The sequence below is a fragment of the Buteo buteo genome, chromosome 3, assembly GCF_964188355.1.
Source record: "Buteo buteo chromosome 3, bButBut1.hap1.1, whole genome shotgun sequence".
In the NCBI taxonomy this organism is placed as follows: domain Eukaryota; kingdom Metazoa; phylum Chordata; class Aves; order Accipitriformes; family Accipitridae; genus Buteo; species Buteo buteo.
The window spans coordinates 9,553,068-9,573,545 of record NC_134173.1 but is presented as its reverse complement, the minus strand read 5'-3'; the positions used below and the strand labels follow the sequence as shown (position 1 = coordinate 9,573,545).

The 20,478-nt window shown below is 37.7% G+C and overlaps 1 protein-coding gene across 1 annotated transcript in view; it reads left to right on the top strand.

Moving 5' to 3' along the window:
* The window catches only part of LOC142028869 (dynein axonemal heavy chain 5-like), a 170,223-nt gene that overhangs the window by 90,439 nt on the left and 59,306 nt on the right, over nucleotides 1–20,478 (top strand). Inside the window, exons 53-61 of the mRNA XM_075022779.1 lie at nucleotides 753–1,082; nucleotides 2,438–2,644; nucleotides 2,732–2,974; nucleotides 3,811–3,965; nucleotides 6,144–6,808; nucleotides 8,045–8,325; nucleotides 8,691–8,906; nucleotides 11,581–11,748; nucleotides 18,815–19,033. Coding sequence (XP_074878880.1) covers nucleotides 753–1,082; nucleotides 2,438–2,644; nucleotides 2,732–2,974; nucleotides 3,811–3,965; nucleotides 6,144–6,808; nucleotides 8,045–8,325; nucleotides 8,691–8,906; nucleotides 11,581–11,748; nucleotides 18,815–19,033 — 2,484 coding nt within the window. The remainder of the gene's footprint in view (nucleotides 1–752; nucleotides 1,083–2,437; nucleotides 2,645–2,731; nucleotides 2,975–3,810; nucleotides 3,966–6,143; nucleotides 6,809–8,044; nucleotides 8,326–8,690; nucleotides 8,907–11,580; nucleotides 11,749–18,814; nucleotides 19,034–20,478) is intronic.

The window sequence follows — 20,478 nt, the reverse complement described above, 5'->3', positions numbered from 1 at the left end:
GTGCAATCATTGTAGCTTTTGTTTGGTTACATACAGAGCTTCCAGGATTTCCAAACTAGCTGTAATAAGAACCAGTCTGGGAAAGGAAGCATGCAAATCCAAGAAGCAATCAGAGACTCCTTCCTTCTTCCATCTGCTCTGGACTTTAAAGTACAGTTATTTTTAGGTGAAATCTAACACCACAGTTGACATCCAAGACTAGTGAGATGTCTTGAGGTATTGATGAATGAATACTTATGGACCTATACTCTGAAAATCTAATTTAAATTGAAAAAAATTACTGCTGAGAAAAAGTAACTTTCCCGCTCCCAGTATAGCTCTGTAATCCTCTTCTCTCACTGCCTCTATGTAAGCGAATGTGTGACTATACTTTGTGCTGAATTAACCATTCTTTGTCACTATCTAAGTGCCTGTGTCAATCTGAACAAATAGTCTGGCTTGAAACTTTAAAGTGCTGAATTTTTTTAGATTGATATTGTGGAAAACCAGTTGAATGTCTGACCTCATGTCCACAACTACCTAGCACATGCAGCTTACACACAGCATCAGAGCACTTGGTCCTGTGTTGCATGGCTTAATAAATTGCAGAAGTGTCCAGAAGAATATTTGAAATTAAGAAAGATAAGAGATGTCTTTTCTTCTGTCTATCAATTTGTTATACTGGAGATTTCCTCTTTCTTTTTTTTAAGTTGAGAAACCTGAAACACTTAACCTGCTCCATTTCTTTTTTTTTTTTTTTTGCTGATAACTAGATCACCAATGAGATTGTAAGACAGCTGATGGAACAGAAAGGTTTTTACAATTTGGAGAAGCCAGGAGAATTCACAAATGTGGTTGACATCCAGTTTGTAGCTGCTATGATTCACCCTGGGGGAGGTCGGAATGACATCCCACAGCGCCTGAAACGCCAGTTCGCCATCTACAACTGCACACTGCCTTCCAGTTCCTCCATTGACAAAATATTTCAAACAATAGCTGAAGGCTATTTCTGTGAACAGCGACGTTTCCCTGCAGAAATATGTAAACTGGCTTCAGCATTAGTATCTACAACTCGAAAGGTTTGGCAAACAACAAAAGCGAAGGTAAAATTATGTCTGTTAAGAAGCCTTTGGAACATCTGTACCATGACAAAGCAACAAGACCCAGGTCTTTTGTACTGTCACGTGTGTTCATACTTGATATTGTGAAGCTGTGACCTGTATGTATAATTGCTGGCTGATGCTGCTGTTCTGAATTTGTTGCTATCAGCACCTGGTTAGCTGACTAAAAACATAATCATATGCGGTGCCTTCTATAGCTAATGTAAGAATTACATTATATAATACAGTAAGCTTAACTGATAGGAAGATTTAGAGGTCTGCTGGTTGAGAAAATGTCAAGGGCATAAGGAATCATAAATTAAAAATTAAATAGGAATCTTCTGTGAAGATGTTTGGGATTGTGAGAAACTTTAAAGATCTGAATTAAAGGAAAGAAGTCAAATTTGACAGAGAGGGAATCAGTTCAAAACAAATGAAATCTGATATTTAGTAAATTCTAAATATTTACGTCTTCCATTTCAAACAGATTGTAAAAATGTTTAACTACAATTCCTAAGCAAATGTTGCTTTGAAATAGAAAATAAAATGTATGTGTAGAATGAAATTTGAAAAGTTAAAATTACAGTATAGAAATTTGTGCTAAATTTGATCTTCTAATGAAGAAAGTGGAGGAGAGTTGTGGAAAGATAAGGATAGGCAGCAATTTGGTAAATTATATTTTCTAGTCCAGAAAAGGTTGGTCAGAATTTCCCAAACAACTCAACTGTAGACATAAACTTGGCTTACACAGAGAAATAGAGAGAGTTCTAGTGAAACTATTTACCAGTCAAGTATTGACCAGTGTATTCAACAGAAATGGTGCTTATTACTGCTAACTAAGTGCCTATAGAGAAAATGTAGCTTTTGCTAAGTCATTAATTTTTTCAAATACTCTTTTCTCATTTTTCTGCTCTCTTTTCTTTGCTTTTCCTCATCTACTTTTCTTTTTCCTCATGAACTTTTCCTCACATGTTCTTGGAAAGGACAAAAGAGAGTGACAGAAATGATCTGGAAGAGAGAGCATGAGCAACACCATAGGTTAAGCAACGCTGACATTTTTACTGTGACCTTCAGTGCTATCGTTAACTAACCTGTCTTGGCTACCTTTCAGTGCATGTTCCTGGGACTTGAAAGATTCAAAGAAACTCGAGTGAAATCTATGTGAAGTTAAAGAGCTGGTCATTGCTACTGGCATGTCTTCATTTTTATCGTTGCCTCTTAAATGCCAAGCATCTATTTCTGCTTTAATACAATATTGATTTTGAAGTTTGTGAAAATTTCCATATTCATTTGATACTAGATAGAAAATGTTTTTATTTAGTAGTTATTTGAATATAGCTTATGACATTATTTTGTAGATGTTACCAACTCCAGCTAAATTTCATTACATCTTTAATTTACGAGACCTCAGTCGTATTTGGCAAGGAATACTTACAGTTACTTCTGAAGCCTGCCAGAGCATCAGTGTTTTGGTAGCCTTGTTCCAGCATGAATGCAGACGTGTTATTGCAGACAGGTTCATCAGCCAAAGTGATAAAGACTGGTTTGAAGATATGATGAAAAAGGTAGGCAAATAGTGTTCCAGTATTTGCCACAGAAAGAGGCCACTGAAATGTTTCATTTCTAAAGCAATCCTTAATGTATTGTTGTAGACTGCTTGTGCAGACCATGGTCAAAATCTATTTGAAGATAAATCCACAGAATTATACTTTGTGGATTTCTTGCGTGATGTCCCAGAAGCTAGTGGAGATGAACCTGATGATGCAGAGTTGAAGGCTCCTAAAATTTACGAGCCTGTCCCATCTTTGGATTATCTGGCTGAACGATTACGGATGTTCATGCAACAGTACAATGAAACCATCAGAGGATCAAAGATGGATTTAGTATTTTTCAAGGTATTAGTGCCTGTAATTATATTAATACAGAAAGTGCCTGGTCTTTTGCACTTACTGATACATGGATCTTGTATGTTTCTATCAAATTATTTTGGAGATAGTTCAGAATGGCTAGTCCTGTATCCAACAAGCCTTTCAAATAAACTCTATAAAGCCATGCTGCTGTCTCCTGGCTGCCTTTGCTCCCACAAATTATTCCACTTCTTTGCAGTTCCCCATCTTTTCTTTCTCCTGCCTTGCATAATACAAAGCACAGCTCATTGGTTTCTACAGTGCACATTGTGAATGTCATCTTGCAGCTCTGAAAGTTACCTCCTTCTCAAAGGTCTCCTGATGCATGATGCTTTCTTCAGCTTTAGACTGGGTGGTTTGGTAGATTTTTAGGGCATTTCAGATTAATTCTTGCTCTAAGATAAATACAGCAATTGAGTAAGGAATGTCTATAGTGTACTTGTATTTTGCTTTTGGCAGCCTATTTAGAGAGCCTGTAAATAGCTCAGCTAAAAGGTTGGGGAGGGTGTTAATACACATCCTTTCTAGTTTTCCTTCTGTCCCCTAAGGGGCATGCCCTCAGCTCTGCTGAGTACAAACACTGCTTATGACATTGCTTCATATGAGCATGATACGAGGACATTTCTCTTTGGCTATCCCTGCTGCCCACTGAAATTAGGGGAAAACATTTTGTTGATTTTGATGAGTGCAGGACTGAGTCTTTGGCATAGGCTCCAGAGAAGTCCTCTAGCTGTTGGGAGGCAGTTGCTTGGTGATGTGCTTCTAGTTGAATATACATTATATTATTTTTACATCTTTTCATCCCTTTTTCTCTCAATACACAGGATGCAATCATCCATTTGATTAAAATATCACGGATTATTCGTACTCCACAAGGAAATGCATTGTTGGTGGGTGTGGGTGGATCTGGAAAACAGAGTCTGACCAGACTAGCGTCATATATTGCTGGATATGAGAGCTTTCAGATTACCTTAACAAGGTAACACAATGCAGTATACGTAGACATTTGCTCCTTAATTTGCCTTAGAAATGAACATCTCACAGTCAACTTAAAGAAATGCAAACCTGTCAAACATTTTATCCCTCATTGTAAACTACGTTTTTGATCAAAAGCATCTGTGCAAATGCACACTGTGTAGATGACAGATCGATCCTGGGTCTTTGTTTTGCTGCCTTTATGCTATTGACAGGAAATCTGTCTTTCCTTCAGCATTTGAGTCTGCAATGCACCCTTGTGAAATCCCACTAAAATACCATTTTGCACTAAGGATAACATGGAATAATCTGCTGGTGTATTCTGCATAGTGGGCAAATGCTGACAGCCAAGGGAAATAGTAACTTTTTCTGTAAATGCTTATGTACCCAGACTGTATTATTAGGACTGCTATCAATGACTTAATAGTTTGTAGTGATGGAATTTAGTAATTTGTAGAAATTTGAAGTGACTGGGAGTAACTACTGCCTTTCACCTGTTTCTTTTTTCGACATAGGGTTTACAGAGGTAAGCACTGAGGGCCAGCAGTGTGTATTTCAATCTGCAAACTACTCAACACACTGAGAAGTATTCCTTAGAGAAATATATCAGGTCTTTGAACAATGTTGTGAGGTTTCTAATGAAAGGAAAGAGAAAGGAAGACATATCACAGCCTCTTCCTGTGTCAGAAGCAGAAGGAAAGAACAGTAGGAACAAAAAAAAGAGGGAAGGAAAAAAGTGTAGAGTCACAGAATAGAGTCCCTAGACTTGCAAGATTCAAAATGCATTAATAAGGCAAATAAATATTTCAGTCACTTAGGAAAGGTTCATATGCTGAAGCTAACTGACGATGGGCTAAGAGCAGGTAGCTGAAAGTGTGTATTTACAAAGTGGATAGTCATCTTTTGTAACATGCCACAGGAGGCTGTGGAGGAAGACAATATCAGCAGGTTCATAAATGGATACCAAGAGGATGAGATGGCCATACCTTCTAATATTCCTAATACAATGGCTATGAATATGGAAGGGGGAATAAAGAAATGAGCAGTGAAGAGTGGATGCTGGCTCATGTTTTCTCTCTAAGTAGCATTTCCCATTGCTGGTGTTAAGAGTATAGAGCTAGATGGACTGCTATTCTGACTCAGTAGAGAAATTCTTATGTTCTTATCAGAATACCACAAATCACTGTAATAACTGCAGCTGACACATGCAAACTGAAGAGTTAGATTGTTTTACAAGTTCTGCAGTGTTTGCATTAGGGGTATTTATAGAGCAGTAGTAAGAGGGAGCTGGAAGAGCACTGGGAGACTTTCTGTATGGCATATTTAATATAAAAATAGAGTATTGTTTTCAAATACTGAAGAATGGGTCATGTGTCTATTGCACAACTTTGAAGAGACTTTTGAAAATAAGAAACTGGTTTCAAAGAAAAGAGGTTCCTAATTTCAGCTTTAATTGGCTAAGAACATAATGGACAAAATCTGCCATTTTATTAACCTTACTTTGCTTAATTTTGTATTCCATAATCTGAAATCTGTAGTTGAATTTGTGTGGACTTCATCTGAATCTTACTTGTGTGCACCAGCTGTAAGAGGCTTAAGGAAAGAACCAGTCATGGTCTCCATTTGCAGCAGACCTGATCAGCCCAAGTGATAATGTTCAAGCATCATTTCTGGGGCTTGTTTTCAGTTAAACCAAACACAATAAAACCCTCAGTTTTGTTTTTTCTTGTCTCTTAATGATTTCCTTTAACCTTCTCTCAGTATCTTTGAAAGATAACCCAGCGGTATTTACGTAGTGGTTACAGGTATCAGAACCTACTTGACAACTTAATCCAACTGTATTAACCTGTATTAACCTTTCTAATAAAGAATTTAAATCTGCAAACTGTAGAGATGCAAAGCAGCATCATAATTACTGTAGACATAGTATTGCTCTTACCATCTTTTTTTCCAGCATGTTATTCTGTTGATTTCACCTCCTTTCCCATGATTTATGGTACTGATCATTCACTTTGAGAAATCTTTTAAGAAAAAAACCCTAAAATAATGAAACCAGGATATATGGCATTAATTTCTTATGTAGATTTTTTTCTTGCCTTAAGGAAGCTGAGCCATATGATAGATATTTCCTAAAATGGACTGTAATTTTATTCTCTCTTTCTTTAATCTTTTTCTATCCCAGAACATATGCCACCAACAACCTTTTGGATGATCTCAAATTCTTGTACCGCACTGCTGGGCAAAAAGGAAAGGGCATTGTCTTTATATTCACAGACAATGAAATCAGAGATGAATCTTTTCTTGAGTACATGAACAATGTTTTGGCTTCAGGTGAAGTCTCAAATCTTTTTGCACGAGATGAAATAGGTGAAATCACACAAGACCTGATACCGTCAATGAAGAAGGAGTACCCAAGGCGTAATCCCACTGGTGAAAATCTTTATAATTACTTTCTTACTCGAGTTCGTAATAACCTGCATGTGGTTCTTTGTTTTTCTCCTGTTGGGGAAAAATTCAGAACTCGTGCACTCAAATTTCCAGGTCTGATTTCAGGCTGTACTATGGACTGGTTCCAGCGCTGGCCTAAAGATGCTCTTGTAGCAGTTGCACAGCATTTTTTAGTTTCCTACCATATTGAGTGCACAGATGAAGTGAAACAGAGTGTTGTTAACACCATGGGAACATTTCAAGATATTGTAGCCGAAAAATGTGTTGAATACTTTGAACGATATAGGCGACGAACATTTGTGACTCCAAAATCTTACCTGTCCTTCATTGGAGGCTACAAAGCTATTTACAAAGAGAAATTTGCCAACGTAGGAAGTTTGTCTGAACGCATGAGAACAGGTACTGTAGAATCCATTTGATTTTTGTTTGTTTTTAAAAAGGTGAGAAGAATCTGAGTAAAAGAATGTAAAAGTATGGATTTAAATTGTGAGCTCACTTTCATTTGGAAGCAGATTTTCATATGTCTGTTGTGTGTGATTACAAAATATGCAGAGGTTTTGTTTCAATGAACTTCATGAATGTTGTAGATTGCAGGTGAGTTTTGAAAATATTATTAGTTAGCAGTTAAAATACCTGAAACTCCTGCTTTGACATGTATGCATGCCAAGGAACTACTGAGATCCTAGTTTTCACATTTAAACATGCTGGAAGTAAATCTGAGGGAAGGTAAGTAAATGTTCAGATTCAGTCCCTCTGAAGAATCTTTTAAAGGAAGTTATATGCCAAATGTAAAATTTCCAAAATATTGCACTGCACAAGGTCATACACAGTAAACAATTAAACAGTTTCCAAAACTTAATGGTGTTTGGAGGTGAATGTGAACTTAAACTGGTTTTTCTCCCACTGTTGCCAAGTGCAGAACTGAGCTATGTACACATATCTCCATAGGTAGAGGGTGGCTGGATGCCTGGAAGGAACACATGTGCTTTTTATGAGGGTTAGAAAGATTTACACGATGCATTTACATTTAGATGCATGCATTTATATATAAGGATTTTTATACTTACAGCTTTTCTCGGTGATTTTCTTGTTTGATAAAAATGTTGGAGCACTGTATCGCTCAAGAATCTTCAGTTTCTTTTGCCCCCATCTCATCTGGACCTTCATGTAATGTTGAATTTAGAAGCTCAGCCTAGTCTCCTTGTGTCTTCACTTGCATTGCTTAGGATGCCAGGTTCCTCCTCTTTGTTTTGTACAGAGAGTACAGACTAGTACTTCTTATCGTCTCATGAATTTCTGAAATTTCACACATAATTCTTGAGTGCCATTCACAATACTAATGCTTTTCAATATGTATGTTTAATATATAGAGTACCTCTCATATATAAGAATATAAACAAGTGATCAAGTGACAGAATCTGAAGACTCTTACCCATTAAAAAAAAAAAAAGAAAAGAAAAATTAAATAGCAAATGGATATTACCCCTGCTTAATTTTGGTGTTCAACAAATGGGATCACTCACTGGGCTTCCTAAATACGAATCAAGTGACTTATTTTAAGTATTCAGATTGCTTCACTGAGGTTTCTCTCTTAATAGGTCTTCCTGTTGCTAAAATGGAATTTGTTCAACACAGGTCTTGCAAAACTGATGGAAGCTGAGGTTTCAGTAAATCAGCTTTCCAAAGAGTTGGTGATGAAGGAGAAAGATTTGGCTGTAGCTTCGAAAAAAGCTGATGAAGTTTTATTGGAAGTAACTATGAAAGCCCAAGCTGCCGAAAAGGTGAAAATGCAGGTGCAAAAGGTAAAAGACAAGGCTCAGGCCATTGTGGATGACATTGCCATTGATAAAGCAGCAGCAGAAGAGAAGCTTGAAGCTGCAAGACCCGCACTGGAAGAAGCTGAGGCAGCCCTGCAGGTCAGAATCAAAGATATTCTGAACATGCATGTAGTTAATGATTGTTATTTGTAATAATACAGCTTATGCTTCTGACTTGAAAAAAATTATATTGAAAGGACTAGCACTGACCTGTTAATCCTTGTAGAAAAAAAGCTGAAAACTGAAGCAGGGGAGAGGTAAGATGGCCAGTATCTCCTCTACTGTCAGGTAATAAAGCAGTCATTGAGTGGTACTACCTTTAAGGACTTTCTGCAGTACTACTTCTGAGTGACCTGCAAAACTGCAGCAGTTGCATTACCTATACAGTTCTCCCCAAAACCATCTTTCTCTGCCATCAAGTGATTGCTTAAATAAATGGATTATTTTCTTTTTCAATTTTTCAGACAATAAAACCTTCTGACATTGCAACTGTTCGCAAACTGGGTAAACCTCCTCACTTGATAATGCGAATTATGGATTGTGTGCTACTTTTATTCCAAAGAAAAATAGACTCAGTAACACCTGATCAAGAACGCCCATGTGTGAAGCCATCATGGACTGAGGCTCTGAAGCTAATGAATAATTCAGGATTTCTTAGCATGTTGCTTACTTTCCAGAAGGTAAGAAGTTAATAGTGGCACTATTACTCCTATAACTGTCTTTAAAGATCATGTAAAAGTGTCTTGTACCTTCAAAGGTACTTTGAAACAGATGAGGCTTTTGTGTACCTATAGTTGTAGATACTTTCTTGACTGTACTCCTCTCCATTTTCATGGTTCGTTATTTCAGTAATCTTTCTCCTGGGCCACACAGTTTTGATGGCAGTCACAAGTATCCCAAGCACTAGATCAAATCTAGAGGAGCTTAGTGTTATCTTTATTCAGGCAGTTCCTGCTTCTCAGTCTGAATTTGCCTTAAGAGGACTCACTGTTGATTTTTCAAATGGCTCACCATCTCCAATGCTACCAGGCCTGTTTGCATATAAGGTGCTCTAGAACTCTGTCTCCAGGATTGTTTGATGAGGAGCTAGGAGGAAATACAGAAGAAAATGAGCATCCTGTCAGGACATATATTGAGATATTTGGGAACTTTTGGGGTTCTTTCACTAGAAAAGTAGTGAAATGCAGAATGAACTGAGAACCTTAGTATCAACTGTAAGAAAAATAAAAGCAAACGCAGTTTTTTATTTCTATCAGGACAGAAACTTGTCCCATTTATAGCAAGATTCACTGAACTGTGAGACAAGGGAAATTTCTCTGCAGGGAAAAGAAGATATCACAGGTAGCTGGACCAGAAAAAGAGCTAGGCTGGAATATGGAATGGCAGAATCATGGCCCAACTTTGAAATCCAGAAACCCAAGCAGGTTTTGGCAGAACCTGGGCTTTCTGCAATGTTGCAGAACATACTCTTTCATTTATACACTGATTTTTTAATCTGCTTCAGCTATGCTTTTTTTCTGATGCCTTTTCTAAGCTACTGGAGTGTTTTTGTTGTACAGATGAGGCTTGAAACCATGATTCTCACTATCCCCAGGAGCCACTTTTCCCAGTGAGCCATATTGACAAGGCACCATGTGGAAGCTTGCACTGCCTTTGTAGACAGTCTCTTCCTGGGGCTGTCAATCTGGTCACTTCTCCAAGTGCTATCTTCACTAAACAGGAAGAGGAAATGAGTTTAAAGATAATGGGCACTAATTATGCACTCCTTACTCAAGCTTCTCTCTAATGAGGCTTCCAGTTTTGGCACTTATTAATAGTGTATGTGTTCCTGCTGGTAGTTTGCAACACATTTAACTTTACTCAGAGAAGTCAGAACAACCTCTGTGGGACTGAGTTCTTGCAGGAAGTGATACTGATGAATGTGGTGAAGAACACTAGACTACTTCTATCCCTGATGAGGTACTTCACATGCTGTCCTCCTGCCTCATTTCTTGTTTCTAAGATTGAGTACATATGAAAAGAAAGCTCATCATGTCTGGAGTTCTGAGTAGACTACACTGCCTACTTGTTTGTGAGATTTTTGTTCTTTCCTAATTTTTTTAGGCAAGGAAGATTAGTGGATGAAATAATTTCTTGAGTTTAAAATCCATTACTTAGAAGGAAAAGCGTGATATTTTCCAAGCTCTTGAACAGAGATTTAGGCCAGTGCTGATTGGTCTTTGCTTCACCTTTGCCAGCTTGCTAGCTCATAATTTTGAGTAGGAGAATAAAAAAGTCAATGTGTTTGTCCAGCACTATTTTACACTTTAGTAAATGCTCATAGTGAAAATATCACCATGTCTCATCTTAGGAATAATATAATGGATGTCTTTGTTATTATAGTAGCTAGGGATCAGACAAGTACAAGACTTCTGCTATGCAGAAAAGTAGGAAAAGGGTATATTGCTTGACAGTATGAATGGAGGATGATTTTTAGATGCATTAAAAGAAAGACATTAATACATTGCCAGAAAAAAGGAAGATTCTTAATGCCTCTATTGTTAAGCAACCATTGTTAACCTGTATAAGCTCTTCTACTCTCTACATTGCTTAAGGAGATGAATTCCATTTTCTTCTGACACTTACACAATTATAGATTAACCACCATCATCAAAGATCTGGCTTTTCGTGTTCTCAACAGATTGTGAAGGGGGGGGGGGGGGAAATCTGAGATTAGAATAATGAAGTGAACAGCTGAAAGAAATGGCTTTTACAGTTAAGGAAAAGGGTTAGCTTCAGTGAAGTCAGTGCCTTGCAGTTTCACCCTTTTCCTTCCTAAAGCTGCATATTTGACTCTCTTAGCTGTGTTCACATTGGTGCCTTTCTGATGCCATGATGAGCTTGTTCGGGGAACTAGCCTAGAAGAAAACTAATCACTAGTTTGCTGACTTAGATTTCTGTCATATTAGCTTCTGAACTAGCTCACTGAGCATTGGTGATGGTATTAAAGCTGGGGCAAGAACATCTGGTTGAGGGGGACAGGAAAGAAGGTACAGTGCTGTAGCAGCAATAACTTAGATCAGCTTAAGTTGTCATGGAACTATGAGTACAAGTAAAGTCTGTAAATCTTACAGGTCAAATAGGGATATTAAATGCAAACTCAAGTCAATCTGTTGCAGTGGAAGTAGGAGCTATTTTCACTTGAGTTCACAAAACCCAACTAATCAGTCATTTATAAGATTGAAAGGCAACAGTGTTGTTTTGTTCATTTCTTCTGTAAGAATTGATAGCAGCATGTTTTTAAAAAGGAAAAAAATGTTTCTGTGAAGTTATAAAATCCATTTTAAAAAATATTTTTTCCTTTCCATTGACTAGGACTCAATTACAGGAGAAACTGTGGAGCTTTTAGAGCCTTATTTGGATATGGAGGATTATAATCTCGAGACTGCTAAAAAAGTGTGTGGAAATGTAGCAGGTCTTTGCTCATGGACACAAGCAATGGCTTACTTCTATGGTATTAATAAAGAAGTTCTTCCTCTTAAGGTATTTCATTCTACGCATTTTCTTTTTCTGAGGGATGACTATAGTTGAATGGAAAAAATGTTGCATTATTTTGGCTAAAAGAGATCACCAGTTACAAGAGATTCTTGTTTCTTCACATCCAGTTGTGAAGTAAAGCACACAGAAGTTAAATATGTCCTGGCAATTTTTTCTCCTTACAGAGCTACCGTGTGGTACAATTGTTACTTGCGTGAACACGGTCAGTTTTCAATGGGAGCCTTAGTACACAGGTTCTTTATAGAGCCTGTCTATCTGCAGGTGGGATGTCTCTGCTCTCGGAGTTGGTGCCAGGCACTATGGTTTCAGGAAATCTTCTCCTCCATCCTACTAGCCTGGGAAAGAGCATACTCATTGTGGTCTTAGTGGAATCTGGGAGAGGAGAGACTGTTCTTGGCACAGAAATATTCTTTAATGAATTCAGGTAGAATTCAGCTCCTGAAGAAAACTTTGGAGTGTCAAACTGCTACGTGTGAGTGTATATGTGATAAAGTAAGTAGTCACCTGGCATAGAATTCTGTTGTAACATTGAACTACAGTAGAAAGGGATCAGCTACCGTTGTCTGCATTCCTAGAGATAGCTTTATTGTCTTAGAAATGTTTCATTTATGAGCATATTGAAAAAAAAGGACTTTGAATATTTACATAGTGATTTATAATCTTTGCTTCTACAGGGGATTTTCTGGCTCTTTTCTCAAGAAATACATTCAGTCAGTTATGCTTCCACTGTACTTACATCCAGTCTTCTATTGTATAAGCCACTGTATCCACAGTATATTCAAAACTCTTGGCATATTCTTTTAGTATATCTGGACAGATCTGATTCAAATTTGTTAAAAGCATGATATTTTTGGTTCAAGTAGCTGATAGAGAAGACTATATTTCTGTGATATATAAGTAGCAATTCCCTTTTCAAATACTAGGTTGTTCACTAATGAAAACAGAATTTGAAATGTGGCTATTGAGAGCTATAAAATAGAGCAAGACCTAAGAGAAATAGTGGCTTTTTATGCAGATGCAACTCTGAAAGCTGCAAAAGTGCTCTTGCAGTTTTTATTTGAATATCTATGACTTAAGATTACATATAAATTTAACTTTGTATTCAAGTATTTACATTCTTGTCACACTGTAGCTGATAAAAAACTGAACATGCATTTCTTGGCAAAGTGTCAGGTATAGCAACAGTCACAAATATTTTAAAACTGAAAATGACAGAGGGAGGAAGTGTTTAAAGTATGCAGGAGAGATTGCAGGAAGCACTGCAGTGATGCTAACAAAATAATTGAAAATAAATGTACAATTAAACTGCGTAAAGTACAAGCGCAGCCTAAATTATCCAGTGCTAAAAGCAAGTTTACTGAATGAATTAATCAAGCTGCTTTATCCTAACTGCTGTTCTAGGAGATAAATCCCCTTCAACACCTGCAAAGTCCATCCAATATATTTTTAAATTGCATCGTAACTGAGACTCAGTGCCTCATTTATCTTAAATGTGACAACTTGTGAAAACTAATTAGTAGTGACTTAAATTTTAGTAAATATACGGTGCAAAAATTAAGTCCTTCCTAGAAATGGATACCTACATTCTTTAGATATGTGGCCTGCAGCCTAAGGGTCATTAGTTAGAGTCAAACACAGAAAGTATAACCAAATGTTGCCTGCAAATACAATACTGTGTAGTTGCTTATCATACAGTGGTCACTATGTGTGCGCTACTTTCCTATCAACCTTCAGCAAGACTGTGAGCCATTCCTTTCTAGCTTGTTACCTAGTAAACAAGCCTGCTGGATTAACCTGATAATTCTGAAACACCGTCTGCTATTTATCCATTAATTGAAGAATATAACAGCAGAATGAAGAAGCCCTGGCTTTTGCTGTGATTCTGTTAGCCTCCAATTAAAATACTGTATATAAGAGTATACTTTCCCTTAGAGATGTCTCCAGTGATTTTAATTAAGTTCTCCTTAGGCTGTTATGATGATCAAGGGAAGTTTGTCTACAGTTTATAAATTCTGTTTGATATTGAGGACTCTCCTTGTCAAACTCAGTTTTAAATAGGAGGCTTGATTGCCTTTTCTGCTTTCACTTGTCTCCATGCTGGACTAAAAACCACAGCAGGCAATAAGAGGAAATCTTGCATCTGAGGAAGAGGTAACAGTCAAGAAGTGTCAAAATTTGGTGGTTTTCCATTTAAATAAGTGTGTCCTTGTCAAGGTGATGCCTACTGGGCAGGAAAACAAGCATTCAAGTCTGAATGCAAGACCCACAATAACTGTAGAAGGGAAGCATATATTTGGGGTGGGGGTGGGGGGAGGATTAGATCACCTAATAAAACAGGTTAAAGTCAGGACATTTAACTGAATGGAAAAAATGGAGAATCTTTCAGTAGCTAGTAGAGGCTGTGAAAAGCAGATAAGGGGCATGATCTCTGTGCCTTTCAAAAGTTGTTTTAATCCCAAAGAATGGTCAGTGATAGCAAAGATTTTATTAAGGTCACTCTACATGGATCTGTTTGCATGTCTACATATGTATATATGTATACATATGTATATGTGTATAATTTTTTTATATTGGTGAAGTGAAAACATTGCTTTTTGAATGTCTGCAAAACCTGTGTATGTGTTTGCCTCTCTTATAATGTTTCCCTAAATAATGATGAATCCAAACTTATCATGATATTGAGGCTCTGAGAAAGTTGATATAAAACCAGTGGAGTGTCCATGTGAAAAATCTGCAGTGATCTGGGAAAGGAGCAGCTTGAGATTGCATTTCCATGACAAGTTGTCAGTCAGATGCCATGTGCCCAGGACAGGACTGAAGCAAAAGGCAAAGGTGGTCACCCAGCACATCCACAGAGGCTCCTGAGCAGAGTGACAGTGTACAAGTACAAGAAGCCTTCTGGCCTGGTCCAGCAGTAGTGAATGCTCAATGGGTTGTAAGAAGAGCGAACTTGGAAAGCTAAAATTCCTGAAACAAAAGACATGCTGGGAAAGCTCCAAATCTTCCTTACCTGTCGTGAACGATAAAGTTTCAGCTGCACTTTTTTCTTACTTCCAGTAACATTTCCTGAATTTAGTGAGCAACAGCTGCTCTGCAGAGTGATCTGGGGTTGGTCTGGGCATTCCATTCAAGAGCAGGGCTAGCATTAAATGGGGTGGGGTTTTTTTTTGAAGAAGGCATTTTTATTTAAATGCCTTCTTGGATCAGGGCCAGATATACTCAGTGCTTTGCAAAATTGAGTTTGCAATGTATCAACGAGAAATTATGGCTGTGTCACTACTAATAAACTAAACAGTACTAGGGAATTTTTCGAGACATTGGGTAGTGATCGTCTGCGCTGTTAAATTGTTAGAATGATCCCTAGTGTGAATTTGGTCTTGGCTAAGCAGCATTTTCTCAGCAATCTCTGGGCACCTTTCAGGAACTAGCTTGGTCCAAGGGCCATTTCCACGAAGCTGTTTGGATGCAGTCATACCATTTTAGAGGCTGGGACAGCTTAATATGAGCTGGTTTACGCTAGTTAACCTCAGTGCCAGAGAAAGGTCATGGGCATGTTTAATTTAACAGTATAGCTATGGACTAATTACATGTTTGTTTGTCCTGGTTTTATGTGGAATGCAAAAAGGTTAAAATGGGGCAGGATCATCTCACCACCTGCTATGAAGTCCTCTGTGAGGGCATCTTGGAAGAAGGCAAAATAGCTGCTTAACAATTTAGCCTGTGGCCCTTGTTGGCACAGGTACTGTCTCCATACTTGCCTCATGCAGACTGTCGCAGAGAGCAGGTAGAGACGCTGGCTGGAGCAGATGTTGAGAGGATTGTCTGTGTCGTTCCCCACAATGCCAACAGCAAGAAAAAGCTGAAGTTGCCACTCTCACGCAAGCCTCGGCATGTTCTAGCGTAGCCCTCCTCTCCGTGAGTGCAGATAAGAGTGTGGATCTCATGTCTCGAGTCCTCACGATTCATTCACATAAAATCCATTTATTCAGGCTTTCACACTGCATCCAGCTGGAACAAATTGTGAATCCTTGCTTTGCTGCGTGACTCAGAGGGATGAAATGAAGGGTGTGAAGCTTGTTCACATAGCAATGCCACTAAAATTAGAAAGGCCACAGTGGTTCTTTGTGGTTGGGAGACACATTTCCTTACCTCCTGTAATTGGCTGGAAATCTTTGTATGAAGCTGCTTGCGACTGTAGTAGCCTTCTTGTGCAGAAGATTCTCCTTGGCAGCAGAACTTGCCTCCTGCTCTCATGGCAAAGCTCTGCACAGGAAGCTGCCAGCCAACCTGCCAGTGATGTCAATACAAAAGCCGTGTTTGTACCCATGTAATTTTGAAAAATGGATTTGGAAAGAAAGACAGGGAGAGAGCAAATCGTGATGATTTCATAGGGTAATCTGAAACAAGTAGTCTTTCTGCCTTTGGGAGTCACGTAGGTTGGTCATCCTGGTATGTTAGCAGTCATTCTTGTGCAGCCAACCATCATTCATCACTTATAATTAAGCAGCCTACAAATCAAACTAATACCAAAATGTATTACTACTTTGTTATGATTATCCTAAAATTGGCCGAAAACTTTGGTTAAATTGTCTGTAAAATAATTTCTTATTATAAGTCATCTTCTAGAAATCCCGTAAAGTCTTGTGTAAATAATTTGGGGTTTTTTTTCATGTTAGAATACAATATATTTTTTTCTTTGTACTCGTCTGAAATATTTTTTTGTTGTCTCTACATCTTCAAAGCTGGTAGCCTTTTAAGAGCTTTTAAGAACTGGGAAGTCTGTTTTATCAGTCTTTCGTACATTTCTGGGTAGTTTCTGCTGCATGGAGGTCTGTTTTTCATATTTACAAGTCATCATTGCTCATATGTATTGGGAATTCACATGGCCATCCTTTTCCATTGAGGTTCACATCCTGCTGTGATAAATGTCAAGGTGAAGTACGAATCCACACAGCCAGGTGTAAGTTCTTTGTTGTTCCAGCTGTTCTGCCTAGGCTGTTCTTCCCAACTCTCCAAGGATGTTGTTCCCTGTGTAACCTCACTATTTGTCAGCTGGGGATGAAACAACATGTCATAACTTTATTTTGCTCTCATTTTTAGCCCTCACAGTTTAAGGATAAGAGGATGCTCTGCACTGGGGAAGGGGGGACAGGGGTGAGATAGGAGAGACAGGGCTGGTACAGGGCTCTTTCTGGATCTCAGTAAGAAAGGCGTGGCAACAGATGGCTTAGTAAGGTAACTTTATAATAGCTTGAATGACCCAAAGAGAGAGTTTTCTCTCCATGGACAGGATCTGCTCTGCGCAGCATGCCATGGGAAGATCTATCCAGGCTCTGTCTGATGCTGCATGAATGTGGGGTGCCCAGCATCTGAAGGGATGTAATATTTACTCACTATCTATGATCCTCTTCTTATTATGGATCTTTTTCAAGCAGTTATCTTATTAAGCCATTTGTTGTCGGCCCTTTCTTATTAATATCTAGAAAGGGCCCAGCACTGTCTTTTTCTCTCTCTCTCCCTCTTCCCTCCCCCACTCCCCTGCCCCGGTGCAGGACACAGTAACACTACGTCACCTACTCAAAACTCTTTTACTGTTTAAACTTTTCCTGATAGTCCATGGTTCACTAAAAAATAACAGCAGTGGTTCTTAACAAGAACAGTGGGTCTTAACAAGACTCACTGATTTAACAGTGTTTGTCTCCAGGAGATACAGTTTAATATGCTCTTTGATAAACAGTGGAGTAAAAATATTTCAGCATTCTTACATGATAGAAATTTTATGAGCAGCCATTTTGGTGGCTTATCTCCATTATAAAATGTTTGTTTATCTCTAGGATCTGTCAAAAGAATCAGTGGCCACAATAAATGAATTTTTTGCTGACAATGCTATTCTCTAGGTGTGTAACTCATAAAGCAGTACTACTTTGTTGATTGGTGCATAGATGGTTCTCTAATTCCCTGCTAACACACTTGTCTTTTGAAATCCACCAGACTTCATGCTGCATTTTTATCATGCCCAGATCTCAAAATATGATCTTGGCTCCTCCCCCCCCCCCCCCCCCCGCAAAGCAAGAATTTGCTGATTTTAGCATATTTTGATAAGAATTAAACCTATGTTTTTAGTCAAGATCTAATGTAAAAACCCAACCGATGGTTATAATGTTTACTAAGAGTCAACCCAGACATTCCTTGTGCTGTTACTCTTCTAATGTGATTTAATGTGAGTGTCCAGTTTCATACTTGTAAAAAAACAGTTTTTACAGATTTTTGGTTTCCATCTTCATAAGTCGTATAGCAGAAAAAATAGAAATAAGATACATGATATTTAAACAAGTGTTTTAAATATTCAGAGTAAATGGAAACAACCTTTATCTGTAAGCGTGAATTTCATAAGAACTTTATCAGTCTCTAATCCTTTGCAAACATGTATTTGGAAACACATTCCAAATTCACAGAATACTTTTTCCCCCCCCCGTTAAGAATATACAAGTTAAAAGGCTACATTTAAATGACTGGCAACTCATCATTCGAGTTTATATAGAGATGTGAGAAAAGCCTCTAGAGTTTTAGTTTCCAGAGGAGCAAAAAATGCATTTGTTACATTTTTATTGTAAAAATAATTGATGGTGAAAGAGACTAAAAAAGTGGTTTCCATTATCATTATTATTATTATTTTATAATCCATGAAGACAATCTTAGTTTTCTTTTGCACTAAGAATATATTACAGAAAACATTGCATGGGTTGCCTCATATATCTAGTATACGACTATTTCAAGTGTATTGTGATTTCAAATCATTGATCATTGTGTAATCAATAGATCATTCTGAAAAAATTATTAAAACATTTTAAGATTGCATTGAGTAACTTTAATGTTATGCTTGTGTTCCAGTTTTACGCTGAAAAGTAAAAAACTGAAAAAACTGCTGTCATCTTAAACATGTATTATTTACAAAGTACCCAATACAGTACAATATGTGCTATTAAATGAATGTAATTTGCTCTTGCGAAATAATAGGTATTAACTATTCTTTACTTTTAAATGTCTGTAGGCAAATTTAGCCTTGCAAGAGGGAAGACTTGCAGCTGCCCAAATGGAACTGAATAATGCACAAATTCAGCTGGACGAGAAGCAAATGGAACTAGATCAAGTACAAGCCATGTATGATATGGCTATGAAAGAGAAGCAGGCCTTACTTGATGATGCTGAGGCGTGCAGAAGGAAGATGAACAATGCCACAGCTCTGATTGAAGGATTAGGTGGAGAAAAGGTACTAGCACATATGAGTAGGTTTCCCGCACAAAGCAGGTGCTCAGTTTTGAGAATGCTCCATAATAATCATTAGTAGTGCTCAAGAAATTCAAGGCATGGTGACATCTCAATATCATATGACACTTTATTTTAGTTATATATATGTTTTTTGCTTAAACTTAATATATCTAGCAAAGTAAAATAATTTCTTCTGTTAACTTAATTCTTCTGTATGAAGATGTATGTCTTATCATATGGCTCATATTGGGATAAAGTTCAGATTTAAAGCCAAGGAGCCAAATTCCTTTTAGCTTTAGTAAGAAGAGGAATTAGGCTTAACCTAAATAATTACCCTAAAATATTTATAAGAAGGATTACTCTCTTTTTCTCGGCAAGTATACAAGAACAGGAGTTTGAAGCTTGACTAATTTCCTGAATTATATTTGAAGTTCAGATTTCTACTGGAGCCTTTTACAGAATTATGGGCTAATCATTATCCTCTGCACTGAGCTTGAAATTTACCTTTCCTATGCAGATTTTTCTGGCTTCAGCCTGAAGGTTTCCAGAAGAAGCAGCATACTCTTTTTTTTCTCATCTGATTATTTGCTTTGATAATTCCTTGGTTGATTTCACACAGAGTCAAAATTGATGAGAGCTTTGACTTCAACCATTGCGTCCTGTGAGGCCAGGACTTCAGCATTTGTTTTCATAGCTGTACTTCAAAATATATCAGTCAAAAATGTTAGATGCTTTATCATATTTTTCAGTGAATTTCTAAATTTAAGAGCCACACCAAAATAGGAAGTCACAGTGCCTTATTGTGGGTTTTCTGAAGCCTTGTGCTATGAGGTCTTGTAACAGCTGTTATTCCATTCTACTTTTGAAAATTCAGACAAAGAATTCAAAGACTATATATGGCTCTTGGAGCCTTGGGCAAAACCGACACTGGGTTAAATGTGTATTTTCTAAATTTAAAACATGTAGGTCTTGACCAAGATTGCATGCAGAGTGATTGGAAGGGTATAGAAACCTGGAGAGAAAGGAATAAATAAAACTCAAAAATAATATTCAGAAAATCACAGAATCATGGAATAATTGAGATTGGAAGGGACCTCTGGAGATCATCTAACACCCCCCCCCCCCTCCAGCAAGGTCAAATAGAGCAGGTTTCTCAGGGCATTGTGCAGTTGGGTTTTGAATATCTCCAAAGATAAAGACTCCATAACCTCTCTTGGCAACCTATTCCAGTCCTTGACCACTCTCACTGTAAAAAAGGTTTTTTTCTGTGTTTAATTGTAATTTCTTGTATTTCAATTTGTGCCAATTGCCCCTTGTCCTTTCACTGGGTACCACTGAAAAGAGTCTGGCACTGTCTTCTTTACACCCTCCCATCAGGTATTTATACACTTTGATAAAATTCCCCCTGCACTGTCTGTTTTCAAGGCTAAACAATCTCAATTCTCT